This window comes from Neoarius graeffei, chromosome 12 (assembly GCF_027579695.1).
Source record: "Neoarius graeffei isolate fNeoGra1 chromosome 12, fNeoGra1.pri, whole genome shotgun sequence".
NCBI classification, from domain to species: domain Eukaryota; kingdom Metazoa; phylum Chordata; class Actinopteri; order Siluriformes; family Ariidae; genus Neoarius; species Neoarius graeffei.
The window spans coordinates 14,295,597-14,318,947 of NC_083580.1; the positions used below are offsets into that span (position 1 = coordinate 14,295,597).

A 23,351-nucleotide genomic window follows, 5' to 3' on the forward strand; every position below is an offset into this window, starting at 1 on the left:
CGTCCGGCAATAATCAGATTCCGCCGTGTTTTTTTTTTTCCCCCTTTCAGAGTAGATTGAAATGAGGCGGCGTGAAGGGACTTTGCTTAGTGTTTTCTTATAAATAGACCAACAGGCGATCCATATCAACAGAAACGAGCTGCCCAGCCCAGACTGCGGTTTTCCAACCAGGTTTTCTCAGCCACATAAGCCATGTTTGTTGATACAGTGGATTCAACAATTGTCTTCATGTTCTACATATATTCCAGTTTTTGTGCTATTATGAAATAAAACCTGTTGACTACTGCACCTTTTTCAGCCAGCTTGTTTTTGCAGTTCTTAAATATTACAAGACGCACTGGGGAACATGTATAGACCCTTTTCAGTCACGTGACCTTCGTAAACGCGACCACCATTTTGGACATGTAGCAGACTTCGGCTCGAATCAGTTTGAATGCGAGGAAAGCGACAAACGGAGAACATACAAGAAAAAGGAGCGAGATGCAGAAAACACCTTCACTATCCAGCGACGTAGGGCATTTACAGGGCGAGCAGAGGGAGAGGTATTTTCAAAAATTGAGGTTAGCAGGCTTAGAGAGCGACGTTTATCTGCTTCCGCCTGGATTGTTCACTGACGTATAGAAGTACACGAAGCCCTCGTCTTTACCTGACTTCGGCCCACATGATCTGTATACCTATGTCGTTAAAAACCCATCACCATACACAGGTATTGATCTGAAAACTCTTGTTTTGAACACTTCTTTGTAGGCGGTGCTTAATTTGTAAAGTGGGAGGTCCCGGAGCGCAGAGGATGAGCGGCTCCGGTGCGGAAAAAAAGAGGGGGGGGAGGGGGGCGTGGCGCCGTGCTTCTGGGCATGTTTTGTAATAACACTGCAAATTAAGTTCATCTGCAGATATTTTGTGGATGTCGTTTCATGAGAGAAATCACCAACAAGACAGATATCAAAATCAGACATTAAATAAACTTGCATTTTTTTTTTAATTTAATTATTTGGGGGTTTTTTTGTTTTGTTTTGTTTTTTTGTTACATAGTCAAAAGAGGTGTCGGATCACCGGATCCAGTGTAAATAGCTGCCGGAGCCAACGCCCGAGGTTCCGGAGCGCGCTCCGGCTTGCTCCCCCTCAAATTAAGCGCTGTTTGTAGGACACTGCCTCTGATCTGTCCTACAGTCTACCAACAGCAAAGGAACACAACGCTAGCTAATGTCGTTAGCTAATAGCTACTACAGAAGAACAAAGAGGTTACAATGGGTTATTTTAGCCTATTTGGTTACACACTCGCCGCCACAGAATGTTAACAGCAATGTAATGCCTTTTCTGGCTAATTTTATTCGTCTTACCTCCAACAAGGTGGTCACTGCACAAGCGCTGGTATGCCGAGGGCTGCCAATCTTTCCTGTTTATGGCCGCTATCCATCTTCTCCGTCGGTCAGCATCTACCGGGATCCGATAAAATGATAACCCTTGCCTTGTTTGTTGATGGTTACTACATCCAGGTGCACAACAATATAGTGGCATGATGGAAGTCTTGCTGAAAATAAACATCATTTTTTTTTTTTTTTTTGCTGCCGTTCTTCAATGTTGGCTGTGGTAAACTACTGGTAGTACATGTCCAAAATGGCGGCCGCGTTTGTCGTGACGTCACGTGAAAAGGGTCCATAAGACACAAGGATGAAGAAGAAGGCGGCTTTATTTGTCACATGCACACTCGAGCACAGTGAAATTCATTTTCTGTATTTAACCCATCTGAAGCAGTGAACACACGTATGCACACACCCAGAGCAGTGGACATCCATACTACAGCGCCTGGGGAGCAGTTAGGGGTTCGGTACCTTGAGCAAGGGCTCTTCAGCCCAAGGCCACCCCATGTTAACCTAACCGCATGTCTTTGGACTGTGGGGGAAACTGGACGAAACCCATGCAGACACGGGGAGAACATGCAAACTCCACACAGAAATGCTCTCCGTCAGCCACTGGGCTCGATATGATCTCAGAGAACGTAATGAAACAAGAATTTATCATCGTTTTGTGGCTTGTCTTGTGGGTTTTTTTTTTTTTTTTTTCTTTTTAAAAGAGATGCACACTGTGACTCATCGGTACTCCATCACATTCATTTCGATTTAAAGTTGGATCTTTTCAGCTTGTGAACTGATTCAGGAGTACAGTTGAGGGTAAACTGAGCCTGGTTCGAGGTGAGGTCAGCATTTCCTGGATGGGTTTTCTTAGTGACCAGTAGAGGGCACTGTACATCTGTTATGTTGTACACCTGAACTAATTATTGGGAAGTGTCCTTAGTGTCTGACTTCTTTACTGGAAATGAGTGAGGGTGTTTTTTTTTTTTTTTAAATACCCCCCAACAAAGGTTTCATGTGACAGCACAACTTGGGTCTGTAAAAAGCTATGCTATGCATCCTGCTGGGTTTGTTTGTGTGTTTTTGTTTGTTTATCTCTATTTATTCATGGCCTACATCTTAATTTTTCATTTGTGTGCAAACTCTAGAAATCCATAAAATTAGGATGGATGGCTGTACACAAAGCAACGTAATACCAACATGGGGAACTAGACAAATGTAATTTGTTCTGTCGGTCATGTCATATGTTGCTCAAAATGTAGTTAAAATACCTCAACCCTTTGCATGGCTTCTGTTATCTCTGATGTACATAACATTATCATTTCCGTTTACTTGATAAGTGTTGCATGCAAACCGTGTCGGTTGTTATGCATCATATCTTTTGTTGAAGTGTGAGTGTTTTTGTGGTGTTCAGAGAACTTTTGTTCCGCTTTAGCATCTGGCGGTTTATCGTTCGTTGGAAGGCCCGATCATCATTGCGCTCTCGCATTATTGGTGGTGTGGACTCGCCCTCCCTGCTTCATTTCACTCCCATGAGGTACAGATGGCATGGTCCACCTCCTTTGACACCTGCTGAGGAGTGCACTATACAGGCTTGATGGATAGGGGCCGCAGAGTCACAAAGCAGACAGTGAAAGTGCTGCGAGACCATATCAGGCATGTTATCGGAGCCAGATGGCTGTCCTTCTGGAGCGCAGAGCAACTAGTCATCTTCGTTTCACATCACTGGATCTCAGTTCCTTTCTTCTTAGAAAATGCAGTCAAGGGCAAATGCAAGTACTTTGGGAAAGGTTTATTTATTTTATCTTGAAAGTGGTTGAAGATTCATTTCCTGAAGGTGCAAAGCACAGAGAATCAAGCACACACTTCTGGTGACTGTGTTATTAAAGGTTCTGACCTGGAAAGATCGAGATGATGTTTGAATCTCTCGAGCCAGAGGGGGAGGTTGGTGTGAAGGCCTTCGCCCCCTGCGGTGTCCCTCTGCTCGGCCACACACAGTCTCCTGCTGGTTGCCGGGAGGGGATCTTCCATAGTCTTGGAATGCAGCTTAATGTCTGGCCAACAGTACCATTAAATGATGCGCTTCTTTTGTTTCCTTTTCACAGCGTCTCAAACAAACAGCACGCCGGCACACTCTTACTCCCCTGGGACACACACTAGCACACACTCCATCCCCGAGGCTTGCGCATTTTCTAAGTCTGACAGATTTTCTCTTGAATGCAGAAGAGTTCTTGCATCATCCTGTTACAGCTGGATTACACACACTGTGCATGTGAAGCAAAAAGTCGGAGTGTCGAAAGAGCGGCTTTCCAGGCCGTATTATATGTAAAGAGGGGCTATGGCAAAATATCAAGTTATTGATTTATTCACTCATTTTACTTCTTGCCATTTGTAGTAAATTTATTCTGAACTTTTTTTTTTTTTACTGCAAAGAACTAAAACATTGGACAGAAAATGTCACTTGTAGATGTGGAAAGAAGATAAACAAGGAGATATCAATCTATTGAAGAATCCGTCACATATACCAACACTAATGAAGATATTCTCAAAATAATGTGGAGATCTGGTGGCCTGGGGAAACCCTTCATATGTTGCAGTTGTTGGATTCTGACAAACAGCAAAAAAAAAAAAAAAGTTTTGGCTGATATCGAGTTTAGTCTAATGTACAAAAAAAATGCATTTTATCAAAACCGCATGGAAATGTTGATGTTTTTCTTTTTAACTTCATCTGGTGTTTGTTTCTGCAACGTTCGTGTTTTGATAAGCAGCCAGTTTCATCAAAGACAGCGGAAAAAAAAAAACGTTCAGTCTGCCAAAAGATGAATCAAACCTTGCTAGAGAAGCGTGGGTTCCCCATACAGAGAACGTCAGTATGTGAAGGTGAAATGAATGTAAGATGAATCAGTTGGGATTAAAATCCAAAGTGTCTGATACTCCTTCACTCCACTTGGAATGAAATTTTTAAATGGAGTTTTCTCCTTTTTCACTTTGAGGGTTAACCAGACTTAAACTTGTGCATGTTTTGGTTTAGGAAGGGTGTAGTCAGTTTTCAAAACTTCAGTGAGGAGTGATGTTGAAATTTGACCATGTAAAGGGTTTTGCTAGGCTTAAACACACTTGGGTTTAAAAAAATTCCATAAATGTATGGTTGCAATGGTGTTTAGTTAATTTCTAGAAATTAATAATTATTCTTTCTATATTCACTGGATATGAGCAATCTCACACTCTGATTTAGCTACTCTACTACTAAGCTATCAGATCCTGTTGCTGGGTTTCACGTGATGTTACACCCGCCTCATTAGTTATTCAGAACTTTAGCTGTTGGTCTGACAAAGCTTTTGTACAGAGAAGATGCATTGGTCGCATGAAAAATGCCTTACGCTTGCGTTGTTTTAGGTTGTTCGAATCGATCAAACTGTGAAACTGATGAGCTTCTTCAGGGTTCCCCGTGAACTAAATAAAAAGGGTGAACGAACAAACAAGATTTCACAAAAAGACGTCAAGAAAGGTGGCTTTTGAACCTCTCACTGAAATCGAAGGGAGTCGAGTCGAAGCACGCTCAAGTTTGCAGTGATCACTTGGTGGAAGGTTTGTATTTCCCTCTCAGCTACGTCCTTAGTGTTTTCCAAGTACTTTTCTTGCTGTGTGTCGTTATTTTACGGTACTTTTTTTTTTTTTTTAAGTCACGAAGCACTAAAGTCCCCAGCTGTTTCTTTGTTTCCTCCTCACAAAGTCCATATGCATGAAGGTCGCGACAAAATTCTTACCCAGCCATACAGTTACAACGCGCCGTGATCACTTCTTCTCCGTGTTGTTTAACTAAGCTCCAGGTCTTTAAAGGGGTTTCTGATGATCTTTGTGAATGATTTACCTGAGAGATAAGAGCCAACACAAGTGAGAATCAAGCGAACTGTTGTTTTACACTTCAACTTGCAGCGCTTCGTTGTAAAGACGTGAACAAATAGTTTTTAAAAAAATACTTACACGGGCAAAAACAATACAGGATTCATTCGACAGCGACTTGATACCGAGGTCCTTTACCTAGCCATGTACAAAAAAAAAAAAGTTGTAAGCCTTCATACTCTTCCACGCTTTCATCTGTTTTGCGGTGTAGAAGGACGTCTGCAACACCAGATAGTTCGAGATGTCGGGGAACTCGACTGAAAGGTAGTATTCGAGATCGTATGACACATCCTTCTTTCCCAGACTGTAGGGGTCGATTCCATTGCACATAGCAATCTTCTGAATAGATCTAAAGCCAGCAGTCGCTTCTAGATTACGACCGTACTCTGATAACTCGTCACTAGTTGTTTGCACTACGGCAGCCGTTTAGACCACCAGCTATTTCACTTCTGGTAAAACCGCTAAGAAAAGTCACGTGACTGAAGCCCGGCAATACCGTGCGTAGAGAAAAACAAAATGGCGGCGCATGTTGCCGAACCAACCGAGGATGAAATAAAAACTCTACTCAAAAACAAAACTACAAAACAATATGGATTAAAAGTATTTGATGGTAAGAATGTAGCCTGGGCCCGCCCATCCTAAGTGTGACGCAACACGAGGGCCTGTTGCGAGCTTAGTCTGGCCAGGCAGGCTATCTACAGCATTTCCAAGCTCCCGAAAAATCGGGACCCAATCAACTTTGAGCATCTCCAACGGCCCTGGGTAGAGGCGTGTTCAAGGCACTGACGCAGTAGAACTGCGACCGGAAGCCATAGGTTGTTTACAGAATCTATGCCGGAAGCGCTTCATTCACATCACGAACATGGAGCAGCGGCAAGCCTTTAACACAGCGGTAGATGCTGTATTGAAAGCATTCAATGGGAAGTTCTCATTGAAAACGGAGCAAAGAGCAGCCCTGGAGGTATTTATTGAAAGGAAGGACGTTTTCGCCTTGCTCCCGACCGGCTTCGGTAAGAGTTTAATCTACCAGTTAGCCCCGTCGCGTCGCATACGTCAGAGGAAAGAGTGATGTGATTGGTTTAAGCTTCGTCACAGCCTTTTCTGGCTTCGACCAGTAGCAAACTGAGGCATTTCAGGGAGGCGGGTCAACCACGGGCTCTGGGAAACGGTTTGGCTTAATAGCTTGGCCAGACCAAATGCTCGGAGAGCTTTGAAGTCGCGTTAGCCAGGCTAGTAAGAATGTATCTTTCTTTTTTTTTTTTTCCCCTCCCCCCTTTGATAGTTTTTATCGAATTTGCAAAAAAGAAAAATGCTCTGCTTCTCAAAATCCAGTGAATGTGGATGGAATAAAACAGTTATTCCACTCAATCTGGTCATACATGGCTTATATGACTCGATTTCATGGAATAACTGTTATTCAGTAGGGACAATGGGGGGGGCGGGGAGTCTTTTGGTATTTATTTAATATATTATTGGTTCATCCACTCAGCTTGAGTGAGTAAAAATGGACTTAGCTGATGTTTAGAACTGAGACAGCCTGCGGTCTTGCAGAAAAGCACATTGTTGTGTAATCTAATCTATCACGGTATGGATGTACGTGTCTATTTAGCATGACATGGGCCACTTATTTGACTCTTCGTTGTAATGAAGTTCTGAAAACTACCGGCTTCACCTCCCAGAACTGAAACTTCTCTTGTTCACACTGATCTCAATCACAAGTTCTCGAAAGTAAGCCTGGTGAAGCGAGAGGGGATCAAACCGCATTGAAAGATTTTGTTCCAGTTCCACTAAGAAATACTAATGCATCTGAAAAGATGGTCAAAAAGCAACTCTTTATGGACTTTGTCATCATGTTTGTTAAATAGAATTCTCACCTAATATGAGCAGGAAAGTAGCCCAGATCAGGTTATAAGGTATATTAAAAACCTTTACACTTCAGGTTGAGCTATCAGAGTATGTTCTATTGGCTGATTTTCCATAATTCAGATCCAGAACAGATCACGATCATACCCAGCTCTAATCGTTCATTACCTGAAGAGTGAAAGTGACTTCTGGATGTTTTTTTTTCTTTTCTTTTTTTCTTTTTCCTTTAGGTAAAGACTCTGCCCCTCTTGATCTTGATGAACAAATTGATTACCTGTCTTCAGTCATTGCCAAGCAGCAAGTCTCAGATGTCAACCAGTCAGGTCTGAGTCACTTGTTTTCAATCACTATATCTATCCATATCTTTTTCAAATTGATTATGGTGGTGTTTTTTTTTTGTTTTTTTGTTTTTTTTAAACTTGCAGGCTCGTCTAAGATGCAGAATCAGTCTGTGAAGGCTGCACCTCACGTGAATACAGTAAAACCAGTCACACACAGTCCCTCCACCCCGACCCATCAAACCATCAAACCTCATGTGGCTCAGACGAAGACTCCAGGCCGTATCAGCACGATCTTTCTAGACGACAGACTGGTCATCGGTACGTATCCACTCCCAGCTCTCGGATCTGGAGCTGAATGCTTGCGTAAGCCACTGTGTTAAAGGTAGCAGGCCCTTTTAAAAATGTGCGTTTACACAGATTTCTTGATCCTGACAAAAGGTGTTCTGACGTAAAATTGTTTTTAATGTGTATAGTCATGTACATACGATATATATATATTTTTTTTAAATAGTTTAAAAATGTGTCTTGAAAGAGTTTGGCAGAACATATTCAGCCTGTCCCCCCCCCAAATCAATATTCCTTTGTTACCCCTTTTCCACCAAATCAGTTCCAGGGCTGGTTCGGAGCCAGTGCTGGTGCTGGTTCACAACTCGTTCAACTTGCGAGCCAGCTGAGAACCAGTTTGCTTTTCCATAGCTTGCGGTGCTAAGGGAAGCCACGTCAGTTATGTCGTTGTATACGTCAGTTACGTCGCTACGTTTGCATAAACCTTGGCGCGAATATCGAAGCAAAAACAACACGGAAGAAGCAGCAACAACAATAATAATGGATGACTTCGTGTTTGTACAGCTGCTGCTTCTCGTCGCTTAAAAATGGCGATCTTTCGCGGTCTTGTTATTGTTGTTGGTCTTAACAACTCCACCCCCCCGCTGACGTAAGCGGTTCTTTCCTCTGGCCCAGCAGAGAGTTGGTGCTAGCCTGGAACCGGTTTTTCTGGCCCCAGAGCCAGTTCTTTGTCAGTGGAAACAGAAAACCCGGTTCCAAACTAAGCACTGGCCCCGAACCAGCCCTGGAACTGCTTTGGTGGAAAAGGGGCAAGAGTGTTTCTCCCATGCTGTAGTCATGAAATAACTTGGCTAAGCACAAAAAATAATAGCAGCAACTCCAGAACCAGTGTGCACTTGTGGATTTGTGTCCACTGACATCTGTCCATCTCTGCTCTGTGTGTCTGTGTCAAACTCTGTGCAGTCATGATGTGTGTGTTCATCATTTTGGGGACTCTGACGGTCATCCTGGCTGCTGTCTCTTGCTTCCGGTAAGAGATGGCACTCATTCTGTGCAAGGCAAAATGCATGTGAAATCTTAATTTTGATTAAGAGGCTTGACGTCTTGATATACAGCAGGCTATGGGTGGGATTTTTTTTTTTTTTTGAGAAGTAGTAACTATTTGAACATGGTGCACTTTTTATCCCCGCTGGCCAAAAGACCTGAAGGGGGATTATGTTGTGGCGATGTCCATCCCAGAAAGGATGCTCACCTTCTGAGATCAACTCCTCTCATGGTTTTTGGAGGGATTTCACCAAACTTGGCAAAAGGCTTTGTTGTATGACAGTTATACACGTATTGAAATTTCGTCTAATTTGGGCAACTTTTACCAGAGTTATGTCCTTGATTACTAACAAATTTGTACTTTGGCAATTTCATCAAGGTGTGCTTGCTTTCTGAAATCAACTTCTCTCGCAATTTTTATCCCCCGCTGGCCAAAAGGCCCATAAGGGGATTATGTCTTGGCGATGTCTGCCCGTCCGTCCTGGGAAAGGTGCTCACCTTCTGAGATCAACTCGTCTCTGTTTTTGGAGGAATTTCACAAAACTTGACAGGATTCTTTGTTATATGTCGGTAATACGTATATTGCAATTTCGTTCAATTCCGTCACATTTTACCAGAGTTATGGCAAAGTTGCCAGCGGGGGATATTGTGCTCTCAGAGCACTTGTTTTAAATATACAATGCAACCTTTAATGTTTTCTATTTGGAACATTTTGTATATGATTTATAGCTGGAGAAGTTGGCTTTTTATTTTTTAAATAAAGCAAACCAGCAAAAGAGTAAGAATGAATTAATTAATAAATGAGCAATTTTTTTATTTAATACATAAAAGCAGTATTAAATTGTACTATTTTGACTTTTCAAAATGTGTTGTAATACTGTAATTATTCGTATTTTTACATTATCAGAAACTTTCTGTAATCACCTTTAGAAATATTATAGAAATTTTTTTTTTTAATACATTTTAACTGAACACACACACACGGTGCCCTTCATGCTTATTGGCCCCCCTCTTGTAACTATTAGTAAAAAAAAAAAAAAAAGATTAGAAAAAAAGTCCATCTTTCAATAAAGTCGCTTCATCTCTCACTGAAAACATGAGAAAAATCCAACCTTTAATTGAAATTTATTCAGACAAAAACAAATCCCTCATCAAGAAACAATGATTTTCAACAAAAACATGCCACTGTTATTGACACCCTGCATTTAATACTTTGTACAACCTCCCTCCTTTACCAGTTAAACAGCACGGAGTCTCTCCTATAACATTTTACAAGGTTGGAGATGCAGAGCAGGGCATCCGAGACCGTTCCTCTTTACTCAATCTCTCCAGATCATCCAGGGTCCGAGGCCCTCTCTGGTGCTCTCTCTCCTCTTCAGCTCGGCCCACGGGTTTTCAATGGGGACTGAGATGGCCAGGGCAGAAGCTTGGTTCTGTGCTCAGTGAAACATTTTTGTCTTGATTTGGACAAATGCTTCAGATCATTGTCCTGCTGGAAGATCCAATAACGACCCAGTTTGAGTTTCCTGGCAGAAGCAGCCAGATTTAGATTTAAAATGTTCTGATATTTCATGGAGTCCATGATGCCATGGACCCTAACAAGGTTTCCAGGGTTTTGGGAGGAAAAACAGCCCCCAAACATCACAGAACCTTAACCATATTTTACAGTTGGGATCGGGTTCTTTTCGTTATAGCCATCTTTTTATGCCAAACCTACCTTGAGTGTTGATTGCCGAAAAGCTCCATTTTTGTTCCATCAGACCAGAGAACACAGTTCCAGGCAAAGTTGCAGTAGCGTTTTACAAACTCCATGTACTTACGTTTGTGGTTAATTGACAGAAAAGCCCCCCGTCAGACCTTCCAAATAATCTGTTGGCATGGAGGTGGTGTCTGATGGTGGTTCCGAGATGTGGAAACACCAAGATTTTACTTTTTTCGTTGCAATTCACCAACAGTGATCCTGGAGGTTTTTGTTTTTTGTTTTTTTTCCCTCCCTCTTACCATCCTCCTCACTGTACACTGGGGCAAAATAAACTTGGGTCTGCTTCCAGGCAAGTTTGTAACCGTTCCTGAAAAGAGTGTCAACTTTTTAATCATTGCCCTAACAGTAGAAATGAACATTTTCAGGCAAGTAGCTAATTTTTCTTACTTGCTACTTCTTATTGCTCTGCTCTCTGACCAGCTCTTGGATGCCCAGTCTCTCCTGATGAGGGTTGAGTCTGAAAACAGGCCTGCACCTCAATGCCAAGAAGACTGAATTCATGCCTTTCAATATAACATCCTTGACTCCCCTCAAAGTGAGCAGTGGTGACCATCTTCAACAGGTCAACGACTTAGTTATATCTTGGCTCAAGAATGGAGAGCACAGAGAAGGACATTAAAGAGAGAAAGGTATAAGCTTGGAGAGCCCTCCACAACCTGAAGAGTTTGGACATCCAAGTTATCAAGAGCGTTAAAAGCCAGGATGTTCATAGCAGCCATTGAATCCATCCTGCTCTATGGCTGTGAGGTCTGGACCCTGACCACTCCCCTTACCAAATCTCTAGATGGGTGTTATAGAGGATGTGCAGTCACGTGACCCGTCCGTGTTTACTCCGCCATATTGGACGGCTTCAGGATTGTTTACCTTGCGCGAGCGTAATGGATCCAGGGAGTAATCCCCAAGAAAATTCGGAAAATACCCCATCTACATCGCGCGATAACTTGTCTAAGTTTGTTCAGCATCTTGAAGGTGACGTGAGGCAGCGTTATGTGGAAAAGTGTTCCAGGTTGGGGATTGCAGATCCGTACAACTTTAGATATATTTTTTTTTGGGGGGGGGGTTTCGCCTTTATTGGATAGGACAGTGTAGAGACATGAAATGAGCGGGAGAGAGAGAGACAGGGAGGGATTGGGAAATGACCTCGGGTCAGAATCAAACCCGGGTCCCTGGATTTATGGTATGGCGCCCTAGCCACCTGAGCCACGACGCCCCAGATCCGTACAACTTGCCGCAATCCTTGTTCAGGGAAATTCCGAGCTGCGGTGCCGGCGATTTGCCCGATCTGGCCTACCACGACATTTACAATTTTCTTGTGAATCGTGTTACACTGGCAAAGCCCTCAAAGCTTACAAGAGCCTGGAAGCTTATAAATATTTTGTTGCGGGATGGGTATCCCAACTATACCTCTGGAAGGTTCCGAAGAAGAATGTCTGCTTGATAACTTCACGGGTAAGTGGCATTAAGACGTTTATCATAAAGAGACTATGCAGGACGTTTTATCGTAAGAATGTTCGAAATCTAAACTCAGTTCCAGATAATGACAGGGTTGTAAATATGTATGTTTTTGTCTGGAAAAAAATCACTAATCACCGCTATCTTTATCTGTGCAGAATTATTATTCAATATCAGATATAAATATATTAGAAGATTACACCTACCTGATATGAAGTGTTCACTACAAATTCGGCTGGTAGAACTGGGGTACCAGTTTTCTCTTCGCACAGCAGACACCCATTTTGCGCGTCTCTCCGCGTCTGCGGGGAATCTATAAAATGACAGGCCCTCCTTTTGGCCCTGTCTATTGGTACAACCAAATGCTGAACAAGATATAACCATTCTCAAAAGATCTACTCCCACACACTTGATAATTAGAACGGGTTTGTCGAAGTTCTATGCGCGGCCATGCCATCCAAGATGGCAGATAAACAAATATCACGTGACGTCACGTGCATGCTCTCTATACAAGAATGCTTAGGGCCATTCAAAATATCAACTGGCAGCAAAGCATCACCAATCAATAATTGTATGGAGACCTCCCTAGGGTCTCAGACAAAATAGCAGCAAGGCGTCTCAGGCTAGCCGGCCACTGCCTCCGACATCCAGAGAGCCCAGCATCTGTAACAGTATTATGGGAGCCCACACATGGTAGAAGAGGCCCTGGGTGGCCACTCAAAACAATGGTGGATGTCCTCAAAGAAGATGCTGGAGTGGTCGACACCATTGAATTGAGGACCCTAATGATGGATATAGAGGAGTTGAGTCTGCCGTTTTGCCTGAATGAGGTCGATGTAGGAGTAGTAGTGTTTTTTTTTTTTTTTTAAAGAACTATCCCTTCCCTGACTTGTGAAGGTCAACACACTTCTTTTCCCTCATTTGGTTTGTGTGTTCTCATCTTTCCCATGTTGATGGATGACCTAAGAGAATTTAGCCTTTGTGTCACCTCATATTTGTTCCCCAGTTAATCAGGAAGTCATGGATTACAGCTTGAAAGTTCCTACACACTCGTCCAGTCAACTCAAATGGTACTGTACAATTTTAAATGGAAAACGTGCTTGTTACATTGTGTTCACTAAAATTTCCAGGGGTGCCAGTAATGGTGGTACCGGTACGTCTTTTTGTTGAAAATGTTTTTCTTGATGGATTTGTTTATCTCTAAATACACTTGTTTCAGTTCAAGGTTGGATTCTTCTCATACTTTCAGGCCCACTTTACACGGGGACGGTCTGAAACAAAAACGCAAAAGTCCGTTTTCGTTCTCACTTTTTTCCGCGTCTACACGACCGTTTTCAAGGAGGAAATCTGCGTCTATACGGTGACGCATAAATGTGTGGAATTCAATTGGATGTGCATGCCAGGCGGCTTAGTGGTGCTGTGAAAGACCTCCGCTATGTCTGCACGCATGCGCAACGTCTTCCGTCTTGTCTGATCTGCACATCTGCGCCGCGAAAACTTTGACTACTCTGCCTATGGCTACTCGTGAGCAGCTTGAAGGTCCATTGGATCGATGTAATCGGACATGCTGTAGCCGTTCTATATGAGTGGGTGGAGCACAGAGGACGGCAGGACAGAGATCAGGTTTACAAATAGGCTTTATTGCTACACTTTTCAGTCTAACAATATTTTTAAACCCACAGACACACACGCAACCGGCGTCTAGCTTGGGGATGAGCGTCTCTGCTCTCCCTCTTTTAAATAGGGCGTGGTCACTGGGAAGACACACAAACATCAGGTGTAGTGATTCTGCCACTTCCCTGACTCCACCCTCCTGTCACAGACCGGCGCTTGACCACGCCCCCGCTGCCACACATGCTCTTACTATGACGTAAACGCGTACTCGACGTGAGCAGATCCGAGCAGAGTTTCGCGTATTGGGTAGTTTAGACGGATATGCAACGGGGGCTGTTTTTAACTTATCCACTCTGGAAGGCGTTTTCAAATTTTTCCGTTTTCAGCCTCGAAAATGCCGTCCCCGTGTAGACGAAAGGCACTTCCGATAAAATATTTAGTCGTTTTTACCCAACAGCGTCCTCGTGTAAACGGGCCCTCAGTGTGAGATGAAGCGACTTCACCAAAAGGTGGATTTTTATTTTATTTTTCATTCCCCCCTCAAAACGTTTTTACTAATCGTTACAAGGGGTGCCAGAATTCATAGTGTGTTTGTGTGGACTATGCATATCGCCAGGCTTTTTTATTTTTTTAAATAGAAATTATTTTTAGTATTATGGATTTGTAGTGATTTTGTTTTTGCTCCTGTAGGATACAGAGGGAACACCGTTTAACTCAGAAAGTGGATTACCCTGCGTTTCCTGCGGTGGGAAGCAGCGTCACCAGTGGCACCGCAGTAAGCAGCCTTTACTCCAGAATGAGATTATGTAGCTATAATTAAAGCATGTTATATTAGATGACGGAGTTTTTGCTTGCAAGCTAAAGTCAAAGATTTTCTTCTTAACAAGCAACATTAAAGCTTGAGCGTGCTGAATCTGTTTTCTCTTCTCTCTTACTGTCTGTCTTCCTCTTTGTGGTTTTGTTTCAGTCGGGGGACAAAAAGTTGGCTCACAGTGCCCAGATGTATCACTACCAACATCAGAAACAACAGATGCTCTCAATGGAAAAGTACTCATCCTTGTATTATTGATGTCCAAAAGTATTTTCAGTTAGCAGTCACTTGATCACACACACACGTGCACGTGTCATTTATCAGTCGTGCATTGCGCCTTTTATTAGAACATCTGAACTTGCGCTGTTGAAAAACGAATTCAGATACTTGTTCGCCTAATTCGTAGAAATGTTTTTTGATCGAGTAACTGTTTCTTAAAGGTGGGGTATGAGATTTTGGAATAACGGTTCCCGCAAGCCATATTTTGAAAAGAAACACGCCCGCCCTCGCCATGCTCCCACCCCCCGCGTCTCCACCCCTCCTCCCCCTTATAAAGCCTGAGAAAATCAGCCTTTATAATGGGTATCTATTGCGTTACACAGCAGTGGAGCAGAGTGTAGAGAGCTTGGAAAAATAGCTCAAACTTTCTCATTTAAACTGTGTTTTCAGCCCCAATTTTCACTCCCCACACACAATTTTCTCAAAAGTAGTAGCCACACTTGTCCTGATTCACACAATGTGTCTACCTACACGATAGGACTTGCAGTTTTTGAATGAGAAGCCTGAAAGTGATGAGAGGACAGCTGCGCAGCCACATAGACTGCCATTATAAACTTGGCAGAAAAGTCACTCGTTTTTAACTCGCTCTAGTGACCTCATTTTTTACACTACAGACAAATTACATCAGTGTGTTCAGGAGAGCCTTGTGGCACTCACTGTGAAAGAATTTTGTGAATATCTCGTTCCGTTTTCGTGTAAATCGCCGTTGTTTGGAGGGAGCGCACTGAGAAAACCCTGCGCTCTGTGTGACACTCTGCTCGCAGTGCGCGGGTTGGGGGAGGGGCTGCTCTCACTCACTCACTCTCTCACACACACACAGAAGGGACGGGCTGCTCGCGGGCTTCAGTCTGATTGACGTGTCAGTATCCAATCATTTTGAGGTGGTACCTCGATATGATTGGATGGCGTTTTTCCTTTATTTTACACTGTAGACTGGATTAAAATATTTCATTTTTGGGTCAAACTTTCTATTGTACTGCTTGCAACATGGGTGTGAGGAGCTTTTCAAGCAATATGGTAAAAAATACTCCTGAAAAAAATCTCATACCCCACCTTTAAGGTAGAAAAGGGGCTCTGACTGTGTGTTATGGGATGGTTTATTTTCACTTTTTTGACACCAGTTTTCTTATTAAATATTTAAAAAAAAAAATGTTTCCTGATGATGATCGGAATTATTATTCAGCACTTATTTGAGTCATGCTGTATTTCAGTATTTGGGCATAAGTGGCTCAACAGTTAAGGCTCTGGGTTATTGATCAGAAAGTCAGGGGTTCAAGCTCCAGCCTTACCAAGCTGCCACTGTTCAGCCCTTGTGCAACGCCAAGGCCCTTGATCCTCTCTGCTCCAGGGGCACTGGATCATGGCTGACCCTGCACTCTGACCCCAACTTCCTAACAAGCTGACATCTGCAAAGTGAAGAATTTCACTGCGCTGTAATGTATAGCGCATTATATGTGTAATGAATACCCTGTTATACCCTGCCATTGTTATACCCTGTGTAGTTAGCATACGGGCTGTTTCACAATCAGGGTTGTCTTTTTGAATAACCAACTAGGTCGGAGTTTTTTTTTTAAAAAATAAACGTTACGGGAAAACGGCTGGACCAATCTTCATGAAACTTTCAGGATAGATGGGCATTGGTCTCAAATAGAACCTCCAACATTTTGAAGGTCACCAAAAAGGTCAAAATCATTTTTTTCATGATGTCTTACTTCATATTCATTCAGATGTGTGTTCTGATTGGCTGAGAGCAGTACAGTGTGCGAATGAGAATCAGAACCATGTTTATTGGCCAAGTATGTTCACACACAAGGTCAAAATCAAGGTCACCAAAAAAGTCAAAATTGTTTTTTTCACGATATCTTCCTTCATATTCATAAGTTCTACCAGGCGAGGTTTGTTTTGTCTGGCAACACTTGTTGCGTCTGTTTTTAGCACTAGGCAGGTTTTACTTTGGGATGTATACTATACTTTTATTCACCATAGAAAGATATTTAAGTGGAAGTTACTTTTTTTGTTGTTGTAAACTACAGTGCTCAGTGTAAATGAGTGCACCCCCTTTGAAAAGTAACATTTTAAACAATATCTCAATTAACACAAACTTCCAAAATGTTGAAAAGGCAAAGTTTAATATAACATCTGTTTAACTTATAACGGGAAAGTAAGGTTAATTATATAACTTGGAGTACACATTTTTTCAGTTTTACTCAAATTAGGGTGGTGCAAAAACGAGTACACCCCACAACAAAAACTACTACATCTAGTACTTTGTATGGCCTCCATGATTTTTAATGACGGCACCAAGTCTTCTAGGCATGGAATGAACAAGTTGGCGACATTTTGCAACATCAATCTTTTTCCATTCTTCAACAATGACCTCTTGGTGACTGGATGCTGGATGGAGAGTGATGCTCAACTTGTCTCTTCAGAATTCCCCAAAGAAAATAATTTCTTTACACCACAAAGGTGAAGGCTACAAGATGATCAGCAAAGCTTTACTTGTCAGTCAGAATACTGTAGCAAAAGTGGTACAAAAATTTAAAAAAGATGGAACTGCAACCATCTCGGAGACGTCCAGGTCGTCCACGGAAGTTAACACCTCGACAGGAGCGTCTTCTGATGAGAAGGGTTGAAGAAAATCGGCATGCAAGTTCACTGCAGTTATCTAAAGAAGTAGAAAGCCAAACTGGGGTGACTATTTCCCCTGACACAATACGACGTACACTGCAGAGGAATGGCATGCATGGATGCCGCCCACGAAAGAAGCCTCTCCTAAAGCCCAGGCACAAAAAAGTCCGCCTAGAGTTTGCCAGGGCCCATGCTGACAAAGATGAAGACTACTGGGACTCGATACTCTGGAGTGATGAGACCAAGAGAAATGTTTTTGGAACTGATGGCTTCAAAACTATATGGTGTCGCAAAGGTGAGGAATACAAAGAAAACTGCATGGTGCCTACAGTGAAACATGGTGGTGGCAGTGTCCTTATGTGGGGCTGCATGAGTGCTGCTGGTGTCGGGGAGCTGCATTTCACTGATGGCATCATGAATTCACAGACGTATCGCTCTATACTGAAAGAGAAGATGCTACCATCACTCCGTGCCCTTGGTCGTCGTGCACTTTTCCAGCATGACTAAACACACATCTAAGGCCACTGTTGGATTTCTGAAGAAGAACAGGGTGAAAGTGATTCAGTGGCCAAGTATGTCTCCTGATCTGAACCCAATCGAACACCTATGGGGAATTCTGAAGAGACAAGTTGAGCATCACTCTCCATCCAGCATCCTGTCACTAAAAGAGGTCATTGTTGAAGAATGGAAAAAGATTGATGTTGCAAAATGTCGCCAACTTGTTCATTCCATGCCTAGAAGACTTGGTGCCGTCATTAAAAATCATGGAGGCCATACAAAGTGCTAGATGTAGTAGTTTTTGTTGTGGGGTGTACTCATTTTTGCACCACCCTAATTTGAGTAAAACTGAAAAATGTGTGATCTAAGTTATATTATTAACCTTACTTTCGCGTTATAAGTTAAACAGATGTTATATTAAACTTTTTCTTGTCAACATTTTGGAAATTGTTTGTGTTCATTGAGATATTGTTTAAAATGTTACTTTTCAAAGGGGGTGTACTCATTTACGCTCAACACTGTAAGTGCCTCTGACAGAATCCTTTGTCCGTCAGAAATGGCCTCTCCAGAAATCACTTAGCATATGATGAGGCTGTGAAATTTTTTTTTTTTTTTAAAGAAAATGTTTCTCTTTTGAAGCAGAATACTCTGTTGTTGCACAGTGGAAAAACAGGACTTGAAACAGATGTGAGCTGTCAAAAAATGTCTTTTTCAGAAAACCACAAGGGTTATCACCACTTGTTCTCGTTACCACCATGTACAAACATTGCTGCACAGCACTTCAAAAATTTGTACTGAATCGCATCCATTTCAACAGTTTTTCACTTTGTATACTTTACTCTTGTGGGCGATTAAGAAAGTGGGTTCATTTTTAGAAATGCACTATATGCCGTCTTCTCACCACAAGTAAGGCTACATCCACACGACAACGGCAATGTTTTTTTTTTTTTTTTTTTTTTTTTTTTTTTTTAGCGGGTAAAAAAAAATATCACGTCCACCTGGGCAACGGATCAGTAAAATATCAGGTACATATGGCAACGCTTGCTGAAAACGATGCAATACACATGCCACACCTCTACGTGCGCTGTAAGACGGTCCCATCGGAGACAGCAGAACAATAGAAGTAGGACGCATGCGCATAAACCCCTTCTTCTACCTGGCGTGAAGCACTAACAGGAACAAACGCACAACAACAAGAAGAAGATGGCTGCGACTACGCGAGGAAAAACTGACTTTCTTGTCTGGACCGATGACAAGGTGGAGTTACTCCTGCGAGTGACTCTGAACTCTAAAACCTCATGCGTGCGAGAGTGCTGCTTGTTCTAGTCATGTGGTTGTGACGTCATCGTAAACAAATCCGTTCTACTCATCCAGACGACTTCACAACGGCGCCGTTGCCAGATTTTTCCACTCTGGAAACCGTTCTCAAAAAATATCGTTTTGGGGCACCCAAAACGCCGGTGCCGTGTGGACGCCAGGCCGAAACGATAAACAGTTTTATCGGATTCACCTGAATCCGTTGCCGTGTGGACAGGGCCTAACATGCCCAGTATACGACCTGTAGCTCTGAAATTCTGTGCAGTTAATTTCCATTTCAAAAGGTAAATTTTAGCAGCAAAGAAATGGTTTGATTTTTGGAGTCTTGTGGACCCAAAAAGTATCCCCTGATTTGAGAAACAGCCCTTATATAGCTAATTCAATTTTGGCAGAAACCTGATCTCCCCAGTTTGAAATTCCACTGTGTTTGTTTGTTTGGTTTGTTTTCTAGCCATTTCAGACTTTTTTCTTCTTCTTGTCTTGTGTGTGTGTTTATACGCAGACACAAATTTGAGCCGAAAATCTCTGAACCTGGAGTTGCATCAGATGAGGAAACTGAAGAAGGGGACTTCACTGTATATGAGTGTCCTGGACTTGCACCAGTAAGCAAAAAAAAAAGTGCCTTGTTTAGCTTTTGGACTTGTGGCTTGATGCTTGCTTTTTTTTTTTTTAAGTAAAGTGTCCTGACACCTCACTGTGGTGTGCAATTTGGTGTGTGACATTGTCTGTCTGCTCAGAAACAAGCATTCTCTTTCTTGGTCTAAGAGGACCTCTCTTCTAAGAAGGGGGGAAAAAATGAAGTAAATCTCTCGTGTGTGTGTGTGTGTGTGTGTGTGTGTGTGTGTGTGTGTGTGTGTGTTAACTTCTTATGCTGTGACATGCAGTTCAATACAGTGTATCCTTTCTGAAAAGGAAGCTCCATACTTTGTATAGGTTAAAATAATGCGTAAAAAAAAAATCTGAGGTCAGCAATGTATTTGTACACGCTTAAGTAATTCAGGAATCACAACCTGAAGACGGCGTTCAGAAGTTTTTATCAGCAAAAATGTACCTTAAAATTTGGTGCTACAAATGTGATGCCTGGATACTTTGGACCGTCCTCCATCAATCAAAATCCATCCAGGAGTTCTATGGGTTGCCTTATTGCTGGTTTTCACGTGACGTGACGTGACGTGACCTCTGCCTCATTAGTTATTCAAAACTTTAGCTGGTGGTCTATCAAAGCTCAGTTGACAAAGCGTTTGTACAGAGAAGGTGCATTGGTCGCATGAAAAATGCCTTACGCTTGCGTTGTTTTAGGTTGTTCGAATCGATCAAACCGTGAAACTGATAAGTTTCTTCAGGGTTCCCTGTGAACTAATAAAAAAAAAAGGTGAACGAACACAGGATTTCACAAAAAGATGTCGAGAAAGGTGGCTTTTGAACCTCTCACTGAAATCGAAGGGAGTCGAGTCGAAGCCTGCTAGAGTTTGCAGTGATCACTTGGTGAAAGGTTTGTATTTCCCTCTCAGCTACGTCCTTGGTGTTTTCCAAGTACTTTTCTTGCTATGTGTCATTATTTTATGGTACTTTTTTTTTTTTTTTTTTAAAGTCTCCAGCTGTGTCTTTGTTTACTCCTCACAAAGTCCATATGCATGAAGGTCGCGACAAAATTCTTACCCAGCCATACAGTTACAACGCTCCGTGATCACTTCTTCTCCGTGTTGTTTAACTAAGCTCCAGGTCTTTAAAGGGGTTTCTGATGATCTTTGTGAATGATTTACCTGAGAGATAAGAGCCAACACAAGTGAGAATCAAGCGAACTGTTTGTTTGTTTGCACTTCAACTTGCATCACTTTGTTGTAAAGACGTGAACGAAAAGCTTAAAAAACATACTTACACGGGCGAAAACAATACAGCATTCGTTTGGCAGCAACTTGATACTGAGGTCCTTTACCCAGCTGCATATATTTAAAAAAAAAAAAATTGTAAGCCTCCATACTCTTCCACGCTTTCATCTGTTTTGCGGTGTAGAAGGACGTCTGCAACACCAGACAGTTCGAGATGTCGGGGAACTCAACTGAAGGGTAGTTTTCGAGATCGTATGACACATCCTTCTTTCCCAGACTGTAGGGGTCGATTCCATTGCACATAGCAATCTTCTGAATAGATCTAAAGCCAGCAGTCGCTTCTAGATTGAGCATGTTCTCATAACTTATCGCTAGTTGTTGGCACTACAGCAGCCATTTAGACCACCAGCTATTTCATTTCCGGTAAAACCACTAAGGCTACATCCACACGGCAACGAGATTTTATTTTTAAAAAAAAATCGCGTCCACATGGGCAACGGATCAGTAAAATATCAGGTACATATGGCAACGCAACGCTTGCTGAAAACGATGCAATACACATGCCACACCTCTACGTGCGCTGTAAGACGGTCCCATCGGAGACACCAGAACAGTAGAAGAAGTAGGACGCATGCGCATAAACCCCTTCTTCTACCCGGCGTGAAGCACTCACAGGAACAAGCACACAACAACAAGAAGATGGCTGCGACTACGCGAGGAAATCGTGCCTTCTGTGTGTACAAATTTAGTTTTATTAGTGTGCATAGTTTTATATAACTTTAATTTTCTTAGTGTGTGAACATTTTGAAAAGCATTTTTATATAATTTATATAACTTTTTATATTGTGTGTGTGAACATTTTTGAAAAGCAGCCTTATCCAATAAAAAAAAAGAAATTCAAGAAATGGTTCAGTTACTTGTTTATTTAAAAGAAAAGCTGTATACAAAAGTGAATGCAATGCAGTGGTTCATACAAAACAGCGAGAGTGCTGCTTGTTCTAGTCATGTGGTTGTGATGTCATCGTAAACAAATCCGTTCTACTCATCCAGACGACTTCGCAACGGTGCCGTTGCCAGATTTTTCCACTCTGGAACCCGTTCTCAAAAAATATCGTTTTGGGGCACCCAAAACGCCGGTGCCGTGTGGACGCCAGGCCGAAACGATAAACAATTTTATCAGATTCACCTGAATCCGTTGCCGTGTGGACAGGGCCTAAGAAAAGTCACGTGACTGAAACCCGGCAATACTCCCAAGGCAGAAAGTAGCATCATGGAAAATTCTAACAATTCCAGTAGATGAATTGGTTCTTGGCTCATAATAACAATAATAATAATAATGTGTTTGCTTATTTTCCACTGCTTTTGTGTCTTCTCTAGACTGGAGAGATGGAAGTGAAGAATCCACTGTTTGATGACTCTACATTACAGAACGGAAGGAATCACAAGTGATGTGGATGCTTACGCAGACACACAAACACGTACTACATAATAGAGTATATAGATCCGGAAGTTTCATTTTCACTCGAGAATATTACTGATATACCTGCACACCTTTAATGTATATAAAACCCACACACAGACACGAAACGGTAAAGAACACTGGACAATGATTCGATGACTTTTTTTTTTATTATCTTGGCTCCTCAGAACAAATATAATCGGGAAAAACTATTAAAACCAAAACGCAGTGAAGACCGAATGAAAAATAAAAGCAAACGTTGAAAATGAACTGTCCTTTCAGTGCACTCTTAATGAACACTGTGCAAAGCATCAACTCTACAGGGCTCTTCACTTTCCTCATCACACTCTGCTTTTCAGTCAGTCATCAGCCTGCACGCGTTTGTGCAGCTTATTAGTTAACGCACACCTTCCCCCACCACCACCCACCAATGTATTGTCTTTATTGTGACACGGCTTCATAACTCTTTCGCTTGTATTTTGAATGGATGTGTTGTACATGACATTTTGTTTCATGATTTTTTTTTTTTTTTTTAGGAAAAAAAAGCACTTAAGTGTTTATAACCCCTAGTTTATGGTTCTGTCGAGCTCTTCTCATAAGTGTATTTGAAGTCTTTGAATTTTTGCTCCTTTCTTTCTTTTTTCTTCACTGCTCGTCCTGTTCCTGTCCACCTCTCCCTTTCACACTTGCCACTTTTGTCTCTTGACATGTAAGCTTCTATTTAGAGAATGCTGAACAGACGTTTTGTGTATATAAGAGTCACTGAGGTGTCACACACTGGTTACTTTAGTATAAATAAATAACGTTGTTAAAAAGGCCTTTTGTTTGCTTTGTCAAAAAGTCAAAGCTGTGCTGAACTCTGACATGGAAACGGCGCCATCAGCTAAGGAGTGTCAAAGATGAAAGTGTTCAAAAGAGAATTATATATTGAAGTGAAATGTAAATTTTTACATTTTGATTTAAAAAAAATGCTT

The 23,351-nt window shown here is 42.1% G+C and overlaps 1 protein-coding gene across 1 annotated transcript in view; it reads left to right on the forward strand.

Moving 5' to 3' along the window:
• npdc1a (neural proliferation, differentiation and control, 1a) overlaps nt 1-23,192 on the forward strand; it is a 64,558-nt gene extending 41,366 nt beyond the window's left edge. The window contains exons 2-8 of the mRNA XM_060935560.1: nt 7,349-7,441; nt 7,544-7,717; nt 8,648-8,714; nt 14,247-14,331; nt 14,524-14,603; nt 19,592-19,691; nt 22,296-23,192. Of these exons, the coding sequence (XP_060791543.1) occupies nt 7,349-7,441; nt 7,544-7,717; nt 8,648-8,714; nt 14,247-14,331; nt 14,524-14,603; nt 19,592-19,691; nt 22,296-22,367 (671 nt within the window). The 3' untranslated portion in view covers nt 22,368-23,192. The remainder of the gene's footprint in view (nt 1-7,348; nt 7,442-7,543; nt 7,718-8,647; nt 8,715-14,246; nt 14,332-14,523; nt 14,604-19,591; nt 19,692-22,295) is intronic.
• Nucleotides 23,193-23,351: the final 159 nt, after the last annotated feature.